Here is a 16,541-nt window from a genome sequence, read left to right as displayed (position 1 = left end):
AAGTTGAGAATGTATGTACATATGTACATATGTCTTAAATCTTGAATGATGACTGAACAGTACCTACAAGTAAGACATCTCCTCCGTTTTTTCGTGAATATTGAAGCCTTTGAATTAGCAATATCTAAAATGCATTTTAAACTCAAAAAGGTTAATCTTAACATATTCATTTGATAACTTTTTGTTTAATATTGGGAACTCAGTGTTTGAAATCAGGTGATCCCAGCAATGGAAACATTTGACAATTTGGTGAATAATATTTAACTTCCTGGCCGACATATTTATATCTCGTTTTATTCAAAGCGAATCCAAAGAAGATGACAGCAGTAGGATGAACACAAAATTTGCATTTATTATTATTTTAAAAATCCAGAATATAAACAAATAGCGAAACAATTAAAAAAAAGAACTTGTCATTGAAATCACCGAATCGTAAAAACAAAAACAAATCAGCTATCTACTAATATCATCTAGTGTGGATGCGCCTCGGTTTTGTGGTGCCTTCAGCAGTATCGACTTTTTGGCGGATTTTACCTTAGACGTTCTCATAAATACTTGTTAAGAGCCGTATTTTCAATAAAATGGTGGAATCTGCAAGAATCTAAATTTTTATGCATACATACATAGTATGTATGTAAATATGTCTTCTAAGTGCGCGATAGAATGGCTACAGTGATAACGAATGCGAATCATACAAATACATAATATAGCCGTGAAGTTAGAAATTTCCTTTGAAACAAGACTACTCCTTTTTTTGCTGTAGTGTATCTATGTTTACATATACATTTTTCTTCTGACAAAGAATGCGAATATAACTGGAAACGATGATTTGTCTATCCTCTTCTTTTCATACTTCTTACTTTTCATAAAAAGGAGGCGGAACATATTTGCGTGCAAAGGGGGTGCCAGTACACAACAAAATACAAAATAATTTTTGTTCGAGATTATGACTCTATGTTATTACTTACTCAATGCTTCAACTCAAACCGGTTATATCAGCAGGCGTAGTATATTTTGTGTTGTTGCTTTTCATGTAATACGCAAATTTCTTAGAGTTATTTTCCAGGTCGGATTAAAATAGAATGCAGCTATTGTATGCCGGCTCTTTGCTCCCCTTCTGGGCATATACTTTTTTACTTTTATTATTTTTGTATTTATAACACTTTTTAAGTAAACAATACCTACATACATACATACATATATATATTTCTTAGCATTTTGTGTTGTCTCTTATTGTGTTGATATTTGTTATTAGATTTTGAAAATGTTAAGATCTATGATATTTTTCTTTTATCTTTGTCGTTGTTTAAGTTTAGTTTACTTGTAATATTCAACCTTTTTTGTTGCTGTCCCATATTTTTAGAGTATTTTTGTAATGTGCTTAATGTATTTGTTTTTTTTTAGTATTTACGCCTACATAACTTTGCGTAAGATAAAGTTTGACAAAAATATGGCAATAATGTGGCACACGTGTTTTTCTTTTTTATTGTATTAGAGTGTTTGAGTGTTTGTTATTTGGTTTTCTTTTTGCTCTAAAGATATAACTGAGAAATCATCTAATCATTTTTCTCACTTAATGTTTTTGTTAAATTTTTTTCTTTTAAATCTTCGCATTTTTATGTTAGTTCTTAATTTTAACAATAACGATATATACATACAATTACACATACATACATAAATCCCATGGTGATAAAAATGAGAGTATCGTGTTTGTATGTATGTGTGTTTATGGATTTGGTATATTGATATATGTATGTATATTGATAAATAAAATTCCTTTTCGGCTAACGTATTAACATCGCGTAATATCCCTAAATATATATTAAATATATGCATACACCTCCATACCAGCACATTATATATGCGTCGGAACACGTTTATGTAATATTATGCATACATACATATGTATGTAATAGCAGTGTTTGCAATAACTACTTTGTAGTAGCATTATCAAGCAAAACATTGATCTGTTCTCGTTATTGCTCTGAACTTGACCAGATGAGTAGATCAGAGCCGTAATAAAAAAAATTTAAGTGCTTTCTGTAGTTGGAGTAGTAGTAAAGGACATGGAACCGGCCGAAGCACTACTTGCGAAATTATTCATGTGTACTACAATACTGCTGCTACTGCTATAGTTGCTATTTGGGCAGTGTTCATTTTTGTTTTCTTAGATGCACCGCTTTTGCGGTGCTACACTGACAATACGAGTATAACCGACAAATTAGGTGTGCCAGTTACTGTATGTTGCATCAAGCACCTGATTTGTGTACAGATAAGGATCTTGATAAAGATGTAACAATAACTGAAGCAGAGCATATCATTAAAAATCCCAAACAAACATAGCGCCTGGAGAAAACAAGACACCTTATGAGTTAGTAAAGGCTGCCTCCATTACCAGAGGGTTAACGAAAGTATACCAAATGTCGTCCATGTCATCCTCATCAATTTTTTGGAAACAACTCGTTAAGCAGGTCACAGTAACGCTCGCCATTTACTGTAACCGCGGCTCCTCGCTCATTTTCGAAAAAAAATGGCCCGATGATGCCGCCAGACCAAAAACCGCACCAAACAGTGACTCGTTGTGGATGCATTTGCTTCTCTACAGTAACGTGTACATTTTCTGAGCCACAAATCCGACAATTTTGCTTATTGACGTAGCCACCGAAGTGAAAATCATAAAAGAAGAAGAAGACTCACCACTTTGGAAATAGGTTTTCAATATTTCCCAATTTTGTTCAAGCGTATAGCGTCCCATTTCGTAAATGTCAAACCTTTAAGTAAATTATGAACACATTTGTGTTACCATTCTCAAAAAATAGGTGGTTCAAAAAACAAACGCTATATGGCCCACTCTGTATAAACATTCCTTTGTTAGGTTGCTTATATATACATGTACCTACAAATGATTAGATTAAGTGTTTGTTATTTGCTGCAGCATAAATAAATCGATAAAAAAATAGTCAAGATATCCATAGATAGATTAGTCCTCTCATGTATGGATTTTTTTCACATAAAACTTTGAAGGATGCAGAAACTATAAAAAATTGCAAGTTGCATTTAACCATACTTACAACAAACAGGATGAACGATATGAAGTGTTACCTATTGAAAAAACCATATCTTTTTTGTGTGAAATTAGTTTTTATTGATTTCAAAGACAAAATTGTTCAAAAATGATTACAATTTTAACCTACATATATTCACTTTAGCTCGATATGACCTCCTTTTGCCGTGACTATAGCCTTCAAACGGTCAAAAAATGAGTTTCATGCTGCACGAATGTGATCTTGAGGTATTTCGGTCCATTCTCGTATAATCGCGTTTTTTTCAGCGCATCCATACTGGCATATTTTTTAGTCCTCTCCTTGCTCTCCAAAATGGAACACATGGAATAGTCCCTCGGATTTGCACCTGGCGAATTCGAAAGTCATTGTGTGGACGAAATGAAGTGTGGAACATGATTTTTTAACCATTCTTGGTTCACACGAGCTTTATGAGACGGTGCCGAGTCCAGTTGGAACGTCCATGGTCTACGACCGAAATCTTTGCGTGTCCACGGCTCTAAAGAAACTTCTAAACCATTTTCCCGATAATAGGCCGCATTCCCTTTGACACCAGGGTCGATTGGAGAGCGTCCATCAGCGGTCACTGCGGCCCAAACCATTACTTGCGATGGGAAATTGCTTCTTACGTGGGTTTAGATTCTCGTATGAGCGTTCGGTCAAGTAAACACGATCGTTTTGAATGTTTATGAACTGCTAAATTGGGAAATTTTTTCATCAGAAAACACAATGTTAGGAAATTCGCCACGTTCGTGCAAGCGCAACAACTCCCTTGCTCTTTCGCATCGAACTTTTTTTTGCTGGGGTAAAAGATCGTGTGCTTTTTGGAACTTGTAAGCCTTGACTTTGAGCTCATTTTTCAATAAGCGTCGAATGCTGTCTTGCGATATTTTCGGTTCTTTAGCCATTTTTCTTCCACTTCGTCGTGGATTTCGTTCAAGTCGAGCATTCACTTTCCGAACCATTTCTGGCGTTGTTGCGGTTTTTTTTTGGTCCACCTCCATAGCGTTTTGCAATGCTACAAGTATCATTGTAACGTTTTATAGTGCGATACACAAACATTATATTCACTTTGAGGTGATTGAGCTCACGAGCAATTGCTGGTGGTGATTTTCCAGCCAAATATAACGCAATCACACTATTACGTTTGAATTCCATCACAGAAAAAAACATTCAACAAAACTGAGACGCAAATGCTTTTGATGGCTTATAAATATATTGAACTGTCATTAGAACAATTTTGACGTTGATGTCATGAGCTGTTTAACAGATACAAGCAGTATGATCAGTATACTGATATACCTAATTTGTCGGTTATATTTTCAATGTAGCACCGTAAAAGCACATACAAAACGCATCTACCCAAAAAAGCGAACACTGCTCAAATAGTAGTTATAGGAGTAATAGCAGAGCAACAGAAGCGAGACCACAGTTGTGAAACCCATAGTCACTTATGCATCCTTAGCATGGTGGCCCAAGGTCAAGCAAAGAAAGGCAGCAAACGAATTAAGCAAACTGCATCGCCTGATATGTGTTGGTATTACAGGGGCTATGAAAACATGTCCCGAGGGTGCATTTTGTGTGCTCCTGAACATACCACCGCTTCCAATTCTAATTGAAAGGGAAGCTCGCTCGAGTGCCTTAAGATTAAAAGGTATATCTGAACTTAAAAGTGGGGATATGAAAGGACATTTAAAGATCTTGGAAGACTTCCCACATAGTCCCATTCTACATAGGGATGATATACTATCACCCAAACCAATACTCTTCAGGAACTTCCAAGTTATAATTAATGAACGAACAGACTGGAGAACTAACTCTATCACTTTCAAACCTGGCTCCCAGCTATGGTTTACTGATAGGTCCAAATTGGAAAATGGTAGAACAGGGGCAGGAATCAATGGGCCCAAATTCAAAAAATCGATTCCGATGGGATCCTACCCAACAATATTCCAGGCAGAAATACATGCCATTGAACTATGTGTGAAAGAATGCCTTAGCAGGAAAATGAGAGGTACTCACATCTACATACTTTCAGATAGCCAAGCGGCTCTAAAAGCCTTTCTATCAACAACTATCACCTCTAAATTGGTAAATGATTGCCTAAACCTTCTAAACACGTTAGGAAAATGAGGGAAATTAAATGGCTGATGACCTTGCAAAACAAGGAGCAAATATGCAACTTACTGGTCCTGAACCTTTCTGTGGACTGACAAAAGGCCACATTAATGAATTCCTTAGGAAATGGGAAGACAGAAAACTTGCCGCACACTGGCTAAACTGTGCCGGTCAGCGTCAAGCCAAACTATTCCTAAGTCCCAACAAAGGAATATCTGACAAACTTCTCTCACTAAACAGAGTAGATCTGCGTCTTTCAACAGGATACCTTACAAGTCACTGCAGCCTGAGGTACCATCTAAATAATATTGGTCTATCCGAGATCAATGTCTGCCGGTTTTGCGAAATGGACATAGAAAGCTCAGAACATGTGCTTTGTGAATGTCCTGCGTTGGACAGACAGAGACTTCACCACCTTGGTGGTATCGTAGTATCTCCATGCAATCTTTGGAACAACAAACCCAAAATTGTGCTAAAATTTTTAAAAAGCCTAAAACTCTAGGGTTGCAAAATAGGCCTTTCACAATAGATCAGCTCTGGTCGCAGTGCGTAATGGCCTTCTAATAATAATAATAACAGAAGCGAAAACAAACGCAATTTCCAATTCTTTACCACTACTCCAACTACAGAGAGCACTTACATTTTTTTAAACTACTGCTTTGAGCTGCTAGCAGTAACGAAACGCGTTTTGCGTTCCTGCTCAACTATGATATTATCTCTTCAAGTTCAGAGCGGTAGCGAGAGCAAAAATGATAACTAGGAAATAGTTGAGAAATTTCAATTCCTGGTATTATGAATATGGGGGTTCTCAGAGTTACACTGGCCCGTAGATCCCAGCATAATTGGCCTCGCACATGACATTGAAAGGAAAGTCGAAAACAACTAAAGCTTGGACCTCGACTTCCCGACCATAGGGCAGAGATTATCAATGGTCAGTAGAAAAAAGGAGTGTTGATGATACGTCATTATGTCTCGACCAAATCAATCATTCAATTAAACATTTCAAAGCCTTTTTAAATATACAAAAAATAAGGCAAGAGCGAATTTGATTTCGTTATTAACGTTTCCAATACAATAGGGTTATTGGAAAAATCAATACTATCGGTCAGGTTATGCAGTAAATTTCATTGAAATTTTTTAGCAATTCGGAAGTGAATTACAGAACCTACCCGTATATTATATGTATTCGTGTGCATTCTGTTTATCGCCTTTTGCTTGTTTTTTATTTGTGTTTGGTTGCGTATGTTTGTTGTACGTATGAAAAATGCAGACATTTTAGTCTTATTGTGTTTAAAAAAAACTTTTCGATATTTTTTGGTTTTATGTAAATAGTATGACAAAATATATGATCAGATTTGCTTTATATTTCATTTTTTTGCATATTGTTAATAACAATTTCAGTATCATTTTTGTTTTTAATAAATTCGTTTAGAGTTTCATTTAAGTCTATCATTAGGTTATTTTCTCCATCATATTAGAAGATTGCGCATATACTTTATTTCGACCGATCAACTGTTACTTGCTCTTTTTTTGTGTAATTTTGCGCTACGAAATATTTTTTTCTATATTTGTTTGAAATATGACTTTAATTTTATTCTAAATATTTATGAGCTTATTATCTATTTAATATTAATTCATTAACTTGTGCATTCATTGATGCATATTTGTAAATATGCATGAACAACTGAGTTTCAAATTTCAAATTATTTATTTTATTATTCTGTATACATATATATATAATTGGCGCTTATACGCTTTATTGGGTATTTGGCCGAGATGTTTCTCCAATTTGTGGTGTGCGTCTTGATCTTTTGAACAAATGGAGGGACCTACAACTTCATACTATTTTTTATGCGGAGCTTTTTCATGGAAAAAATACACTCGGAGGTTACCATTGCCAGCTGAAGGGCGACCGCTATTAGAAAAAACCTTTTGTATCATTTGTTGTTTCATGTCCGGAAATTTGACCTCCGCTTATGCTCAAAAATATTTCAACATTTTTATAAGTATATTTAAACACAAGTAAGGTTTTAATTTTGGGCATTGAGTTATTTACAAAGATAATCAAAATTAGCTACCACTGTTTTTTACCTGACCAACTACACATACGAAATGAACCTGTAAAATGACTTTACGAAAAAAAACAGTATACTTATGATGCGATTGATATAAAAATAGCAAGCTAATTAACGCGAATTCGCCCTGAAAAATAAACTGGCGAAGTGTCTTGCCCTCGGCCAAAATTAACAAAAACTTTTGATGTGAACAAATGGATTTGTTAGGACAAATCCTGATTAGAAGAAATTATCTAATCCTAAATATTACTACGAAAAGATTGGAAGAGCAATATTTTTCCTTTGAATAATAATACAAAGGCGCAAACTCCTCTATATGACATCTCATAGACGTCTACTGATCTCAACATAAACTAACAGTAAAATTTGAAAAATCGTAAAAAAATTTCCTACAAAGTACATACATATATATTTTAAACGCAGACATAATTAATACAACTTTTCGTCACATTTAATATGTATCTATGTATTATTTCCAACTGTAAATCATTGGCCAACCAGTCTTATTAATTGGAAAGTACGGACAGGCACTTACAAAGGATTTTGATACCTACATACATATGTACATATGTCAAATACCCAAATACCATCCAGTCGTTTTTAACCCAATCAGCGGGACCATGTATGTTGTAAACTAGTATTCAAAGTTATAACTGATATACATATCTAAAAGGGCTGTAGTAAACCTGCAAAAAAAATATCCTACAAACTCATCAATTACGAAGAAGGCAGGCAGGTACTTCAAATAAATAAATAAATTGCCACCTGAACAGATTTTTTAAGCATTTTGGAAAAAACAACTTCATACTTACATATATACATATGTATATATATTACATATACATATAGCATAATATAACAATCGGAATACCTCTCCCTGCAAGGCAGTATCAATTAAGTGAAATAATCAATTAAATAATTATTTATATTATCATTACGAATGATTGCAAAAATGCTTGCTATGATATTATATATTAACTATTTTTTTTTTGATAGCAATTACATATGTATGTATAACTGAACACCATTGCTCTAAAAAGGCTTAGCAACTAATCATGTTTACGCTTACAATGTAATTACTGCTAACTAAAAAACTGTTCATTCTTCTCTTCACAAACTCATAGTACTCAGCAGTGTTTTGTAGAGCTCGTCCGCCCAGAGCCTTTAGATTTCTGTTCACTTAATTTTAGTTCGTAATTTGTAAACATAACAACACACATATGTATATACACATCAACATATTTGTTTTGCTTGAAAGCGCCTTTTGATGGTGGGCCCTCATCTTTGAAGATGAAATACTCACGAGATAAGAATGCTTGTTTATGTACATATGTATGTACTGCTTTGAGTTTTAGTGCCTTCATGCATAAGAAATATTTAACTATATAAAATAAACGAGAATTTTTATGAATAATGTTGTCCTTGCTATTGAAGGTGTGCTGTTTCTGGTGTTGATTATTGCTTTGACGCTGTTCAACACTTTGCTTGTTATATTACCTGACTGCACGACTACTTGTTGTTGTTACTGTTATGTAACGCTGATTGCACCATTTTCACCGCCAGCAGCGCTTGCATTGACAACAACGCTAGTTGAACCGTTGACACTAGCGTCGGTCGCCGTTGCCGCCACTAGGTGCTGGCTAATCGGCATTGAGATATCGTTGCTCACAGTTCCCGTATTGCAACCTCTGATACCTTCAGCCGCTGTAGATGTTTCTGCCGCTATCGGTGTTACTGCCTCTGTCGATGTTACTGTCCTTGTTGCTGTTATTGCCGGAGAAGCAAAGTTGGAAGGTGATTCATCAATGCTGAATGCGCTCGGCATATTGAAATTATTCAGTACACTGCTGGGACTTCGGTGTATACTGTTATTGGTGCTAACAACTGTCGCATTCAATATATTGGGCACGTGTACGCCTGCCGCTGCCGCTGCTACTGCCGCCACAGACGCCAAGTGGTGGCTAAATTGTTGGAAGTGCTGGTTGAATAGCGGTGAATGCGCGTGCGGATGGTGATGGTGTGCATTATGATGCGATGGAAGTGGCGGAGGTCCTGAGGCGCCATGGAAATGGAATTGCTGCTGATACTGTTGTTGTGCTGGTGTCAACAAAGCCGACGTTGTCAACTGCTGATGCTGTGCCGCAGCCGGTGGTAATCGCAAGACTAACTCCTTTTGCAGCTGTTGGCTATTATCCTTGTATTGCTGTGCGACACCATTACTAGCTTTGGTTGACGCTGATGTTGTGCTGACCTCGGCTCCGATATTTTGGGACTTATTGTGACAGTTACTAATGCTTGTACCTTCGTCGCATTTCGTCAGCTGGTTAATACTTAGCGGATTGTTAATGTCATGTGGGTTCGCTCCGATTGGATTTCGATGTGTTGTTACATTTGACTTTTCAAAGTTTTCGGCAGCAGGCGAAGAGGCCGCAGATGAAGCAGACGAGGATGCTGTCGATTTTCCACTGATAACTGCAATGGGTTTGGTTACGGTGAATGTGGACTGAGTAACAGTTACCGCCGAAATGTTCTCAAAAATACCACAATTGGTGCTACTGATATAGGAATTACATTCATTTGAACGACCGGTGCCACCGGTTGTGGTGGGGGTGATTGTAGTCTCGCTAGAAATCGCAGTGACTGAAGTAGATTTAGAAATGTTGGCGTTTAAACTAGATGTTGCATTGTTAGTGTTGGATAGCATTTGGGCTATTGACACTATCGCACCATTACTGGACTCCAGGTTGCTCGGCGGGAAACAATTGCCATTTATCAGCAAAGTAGATGGACTAGGACTCAATAGTGTGAGCATTGTGCGTTCTGTAAAAGCCGCCGCCGCCACAGCTGCAGCAGTTGAAGATGAGGTATTGGTTAGACTGTTGGCAATGCATATTCCACTAGTACAATTATTTGACAGAGTTGGTGACATTAATACGCTTGCGCCACCGCTCCCACTGCTGGTACAAAGGAACGACCTTGTGGCTTTAGGATTTTCAAAAATACTACTTATCGAGAGCGGGGGTGCTGTATGTGTATGCGAATGACGCTGCTGTGAAAGCTGCTGATGCTGACCCAAATGGATTTGTTGACCCGATTGTTGCATACGCATTTGCTGTGTTGCCGACGCGTCGACAACGCTGCTCGGCTGCAATAATAGCTGCTGCGCTTGTAGGGTCGATTGTTGATGCGGCAATTGCTGTTGGGTTTGCGCATTCTGTTGATGCTCACCGATCCCGAATGTCAGGCCCACGGTAACTGGCGTTGCTGGACTAGCGAGCAGATTTACCGGACTTGCCAAACTTGTGGACGGACTCTGTAGACTAGACAAACCGCTTAGACAGCCTTGACTAGATAACGAATGATTCAGGGACTCTATATCATTATCTGGCGTTTTATTATTGTCATCAATGCTCTGTGGGCTGCCTAAATTGTCATCGCTGCCATGGTCGTCTAAGTCGTCTAACTCTTGATAACAATCGTCCTTGGTACCACTGCTACCGGCACTGCCGCTGCTTATCGCTTCCATGTAACGGATACATTTCTTTTTACGCCTGTACATGGCGCGGGAAGAACGTAGAGAAAAGTAAATATTATTAATAAGTGATAAATACAATACACATGTAGCTGCTCAGATGTGTAAGCATAAAGCGAATTCTATACATGTAATAGATTGCACTTACAACAAAAATTGATTTTTAAACTTTTCCAATCAATTACATTATGAAATTCGCTTCGCAGTGGCATGTGTAATTTTGTGGTTACATAAATAAAAAGGTGTATACATAGATAAAATGTATAAGCACATACTCGTAAATCTTTTTGCTTAAACATTTACGAAAATATTACGGATACATGATTAATAAATAAAAATTTCTTAAGATTAATTTGATAAAAAAAAAACAAAGTAAAAAGACATCTCAGCTACTCGTGCAACATGCATGATTATTCAAAGCCCATTAAAAATTTCCGCAAAAACGGAATAATTAAAAAACGTAACTACACACAATTGTTTTATAAAATATAAAATAGCAAATTGGATTAGGAAGCAAGGTTTGAACAAAGGCTGAATGCCCAGGCGAAAAGTAACGTCAATGCGGTGCGATAACATTTTATTTAACCTCTGTCACAGCACTGCCTCGACTGAACTGAACTGAATTTTATTGTGGCCGGACATACGAGGATGATGAACAGTTCTGAAATAGAACGACTATATAAGCTGTATAGGAAAAACAAATTGATAGCATAGAGAGTAGTAATCGGCCTTCGGTTGCTGTAGCCAATGAGTTGGTGCGAACTACCATTCGGTAGTGCCAAGATTCGAAACCAACCGTGGGTATAGACCCATCGGCCCATGACATGCAATGACAAACCTCCGAGTGTATTTCAGTCATGAAAAAAATTCCTCATAAAAAACCATCAGGCGTTCACAGGCGGCATCAAGCTGTAGTTTCCTTCATTTTCGGAAAAATATCAAAATGTACACCACAAATTGAAGGAGGAGCTGCCCAACAACCAACAAAAGAGTGTAAGCGCCAATTATATATTTGTATCATATATATAACCAGCCACAAATGGAAAGAATGTGCAACGAGATGGCAGATCGAAAAAAAATTAAGCCTTTCGCCTATTTTTTCCAGTCCCCTTGCATCGCCTTCACGTGGCGACACTGTTAACTTAGTACGGAGATCAAGTTTCTGTGTCTTTGCAAGAAAGAACAAATCTTGGTGGAAACCCAAGGAATCAAAGGTGTAAGGTGAGGGCCCCGAAAGGGGACTGGCCTTTAGACTGACAACCTTATATCAGTTTTAAAAAAACTTGTACCGACACTCCAACAACAGCCTCGGATGTAGTAAGTTTTATCAAAGCCCAACGGATTGGATACGTACTGCGCATGCCGAAAGAGCAAAAGCTTTTATTTTAACACCGCTTTGAGGAAGAAAAAGAGGGCGCCCACTAAAGAGATATTTAGACAACATCGAACCAGATCTTCAGAAAATGAACATACACAACTGGAGAGATGAAGCCGTGGATAGAATGAAGCCGTGGATTGTTCATTAAGCTATGGCCCACCAAGGATTGTGAAGCTAATAAGAAAAATATATAACCAGCCTTTTTCAGTAATTAGTTTTTAATAAGGAAAAATCTTATTGCAAGAACCAACCAATGTACATATCTGCATTAGAAATGAACAAATTGGATTCAATAAAAAACAACCGGTACGATGTCTCATTGACGTTAAATCATTAACGTTTTAAAAGTCGATATCATTCCAACTATAAAAAAGTTATAAAAAAATATATAGAATAATTTAGTCAAGCTTTGCCTTATATATATAAATAATTGGCGCGTACACCCTTTTTGGGTGTTTGGCCGAGCTCCTCCTCCTATTTGTGGTGTGCGTCTTGAATTTATTCCACAAATGGAGGGACCTACAGTTTCAAGCCGACTCCGAAAGGCAGATATTTTTATGAGGAGCTTTTTCATGGCAGAAATACACCCGGAGATTTGCCATTGTCTGCCGAGAAGCGACCGCTATTAGAAAAATGTTTTTCTTAATTTTGGTGTTACACCGAGATTCGCAAATAGGTTCTCTCTGTGAATTCTGAATGGTAGTCACGCACCAACCCATTCGGCTGCGGCGACCGCCTTAGTCAAGCTTTGCCTTAGTCACTCCAAAAATGCATGCTTCTATGTAATATGCATAAATGGATAGTAGTGCAAAATCTTAGCAATACTAGAGACCAATTCTGTGGACTATGTAAGACCTCTACCTGCTAACGGGACTCTAAACGTCAATATATCTCGAAGGTACCATGAAGGTCGTTATACCTAAGGGGCATTTTTGTATGGGAAATTTCGGAACATTGAGATTTTTTCAAAGGACTCAGAAAAATTTTGTGCCATTGAGTTTTTCGTTTCATCAAGACTTGTTATATTCAGATTTCACTGGACATTTGTTGCATTTAAATTTGGTTAATTTGTATGACGCAGAATCGTGAACTAATACAGCCGATAGCGGCCCTTGGAATGTTTGAGAGAAAGATTTTGTAGAAAATTTTGAGACGACGGATACGGCAGCGTGATTCAGCACAAACCTAGTGGCAGTGGAAGAGGAAGTTCTCATCTGCTTTGGAAGAATCAAGTATCGAAAGCCTTTGGTTTGCTTGATACTTAAAAAAAAAAAATAGCTGGTACGTGGATTCGGCAAAATTGCGTCAACTAAGGGGGAAAAATATTTGGTTGATTTGAATTTCATTCGCTGGATATAGTGATCCACAAAGTAAAACTTTGCAAAGGAATTTTATTCCATTTTTATTTTTAAATATTTTCTATACATATATACAAAGTGAGTTCGGAAGTAAGCAGCGTTTTTGAAATTGAGCTTTGTCTGTTTGTATCATCTAATCGTATCTAATATGAGTATTGCAGTAAATTTCACAACATTTGGTGAATAGAAACGAAGCTATTGCGCACGTAATGTAACACAAGTTTTTATGCCCTTTGACATCTTTCATGATTTCCTCGTCGAATTTGGAGTTCTGAGCCATTTTTGGTCAGTCAAAAGCGATAAGTCGAAGTTTGACTGACTTTCAGTGTGTGATCATGTATGATTATCGATCAGTGATTATGGATTTCAGTTAGCCAATATGTTCGTCATCAAGACGGAAAGAGGTTTGGCTTCTATTCCAAAGCCTTTTACCGCTAATCAGACATGAGGAGAGTGTTGATTATTCTCATGCAACTATTTGGCGCGGCTTGGGATATGGTCAGAACTGTTTGCTTTAACTAATAGTACGTAGAAATCAGTATTACTTTCATAAATAAGTATGTTATTCTAATAAATATAATGTCAATTTATACACTGACTCAGAAGAGTAAAAATTATTTTTGTCTAAAGAAAATTATTTTACACCTTTAATTTTAAAGGTCATATTAGAAAACAAATTATGATAAATTTGATGCAAAAGAAACAGTTGAAGTTCAAGAAATCTTCAGCAGTACTGAATTTTATTTTATATTTACTATAATTTAAATTACTTTTAACATCTAGATTTGAAAAAAAATATTTAGGTAAAAATTAGTTGCTTCGATTACATAAAACAAACACATGTCCATAACGGCATTTCAGATCTCATTGCCAAAACCTTTTCATAAATTAACTGTAATTTCTTCTACTTAAGACCATTTTATTTGTTTTTCAATTTTTTTGTTTTTCTCAGCGTTTATTATTTACAATCAGTTAATAGTTACAGACAAAAGTCATTTAACTATTGATGAATGTTTATTGAGTGATTAATTAAAGTCTCGAAAAAATCGTGAGAGCCCCTCGGAGAAGCACTAACAGCCAAACATTCATGACTAATGCTGTTTATTTAGCAGCTCAGCGTGACTAGCTCAGCATGGAATACAATGAGCTATAGAGTTCTGGATCACAGGAGCTTGTTTGCTACCGAAACTAACTAATGCCTTTTAGTCAAGCATTGAGAGAAAAGCTCGCCAATATGAGAAAAGACACAACAATGCTCGCACATGTGTTGCTCAGGCATTAAACGCTACAAGGAAGATGAGGAAATGTTAAGACTTGTGATGTACAATATTTCCAAATTTTCCGATTAGTGCACCCGATGATATTTTCAGGCGGGGGAAAGCCCTTTCCCCATTCTTATATATACGTTTATGTATATTGAATTGCTGTACATTGTTTAATGGAATTAGGTGGGGACATTTATCCTTCTACAGATTAAAAAAAGTTGGTCAGATTAACTTAAAACAAATTAATCATTGTCCGAAAATGTAAGATCGATACTTTTACTACGTCGACTGAAATAAACAACGAATATAATATAAGCAAGATCCTCAAAACTTGTTAGAAAAATAATGAACACTGCTAATATGCTAATATATAATGAACACAGTAATATATATTAACTGACATATGTATGTGTATTAGACACTCACAGACTTTATGCAGTAATATGATCCCAAACATACAACCAATGCGGTCAAAGATTGATTTTATGCAGACAAAAATGCATGCTCTATCGTGTATTTTTTCGTTAAAACTAAAAGTAAAAAAAAAATGTTTGAAATGAACTTTGCAGGAAATCTCTAAAACATATTGGAAGGAACTCAAAGGACCATAGCGCGCTATTTTCTACATCTTGCAGAGCGCAATTAGAGTTTGACTTTGGAGATTAGACATTGTACAGCCACGGCCCTGCAAGTATGGCAACAATATACTGTTAAATTTGGCCACAGCGGAGCCTGATTTTAAACATCATGACAATTGTTACAAAATTTCGTACCCCAAAAATTTGCAAGAGAGCTTGAACTTGAGTAAGCCATATTAGAAGGAAGTTTTCACTATTTAAATTGTTACTTGTTACAATTTACCGGTACTTACTCATGCAATAAATAATTAAAAAACTGAATTTTTAAAAATCTGTAGAGACGAAGTTTAAGTAAAAATAATAATAACATAAGAAAAATGTGTAACTATACTTAGCACAACACTCGACAAAAAGCTTTAGAATACACAACAAGGTGCTGAAGATACCGAAAATCAGTAAAGGCCAATGTAAAAGTAGATATGAAATTTAAATTCGTACAAATTGATCGTATTTGAAATTTATACATATTTTCGCGTCAACGACTTTTCCGGAATTCCTCTATTTAATTCATTCTATATAAAAGATACTTTATTTTTAGGATTGTTTGAAAATTTTTTTATCAGTGTCCCAGAATTGTAATTCCCCACGTTCTACGGGCTGTCATTTCCAGTGCTTTTTTCAGCTATAAGATTTGTATGACATCAAAAGTGGTGAAATCATTAATCATTAATCAGTATTCAGCGTGTAGATGCTACTTTAATATTATAAGTACTCGTACGTACATATGTACTTATATTTTACAATGGCAAAATCATTATTTAGCTTGAGCTAGCAAGCATGATCGCACTAATAGCGAAATTCTTGGTGCTTTCTGTTTACAAATTTATCATGACAAATGTTACACAAATGCTGTCTGGTTTAAATAAAGTCTTTCTAATCGGATTTTGAATCATTATAATTAACTTAAACTCTCTTAGTTTTTTAAATGAACACTCATGGTGATATTATAATGAATACTACGAGTGGATACATGAATTTTGATCACAATTGTAAATATTTTTGTTATATATTTTATTTTATAAAAAGTTTGTATTATTCTAAGATCAACAATAGTATATCTGCAGTTTTGGATAAGTGCAATTAGTTTTTATCATCAAACATGCAAATGTGCGAAA

The 16,541-nt window shown here is 36.1% G+C and overlaps 1 protein-coding gene across 3 annotated transcripts in view; it reads right to left on the bottom strand.

Moving 5' to 3' along the window:
- Nucleotides 1–1,389: 1,389 nt before the first annotated feature.
- The window catches only part of LOC129249918 (homeobox protein prospero-like), a 52,210-nt gene continuing 37,058 nt past the window's right edge, over nucleotides 1,390–16,541 (bottom strand). For 2 of the 3 annotated variants that reach the window (XM_054889584.1, XM_054889582.1), the window contains one exon: nucleotides 1,390–10,806. In XM_054889584.1, the coding sequence (XP_054745559.1) occupies nucleotides 8,784–10,781 (1,998 nt within the window). In that variant the 5' untranslated portion in view covers nucleotides 10,782–10,806 and the 3' untranslated portion in view covers nucleotides 1,390–8,783. The remainder of the gene's footprint in view (nucleotides 10,807–16,541) is intronic. The other variant, XM_054889583.1, reaches the window with a different exon arrangement.

Source organism: Anastrepha obliqua, chromosome 6 (genome assembly GCF_027943255.1).
Source record: "Anastrepha obliqua isolate idAnaObli1 chromosome 6, idAnaObli1_1.0, whole genome shotgun sequence".
Lineage (NCBI taxonomy): Eukaryota > Metazoa > Arthropoda > Insecta > Diptera > Tephritidae > Anastrepha > Anastrepha obliqua.
Note: the sequence above shows the minus strand (reverse complement) of the source record. Positions and strands in the feature narration are given on the sequence as shown.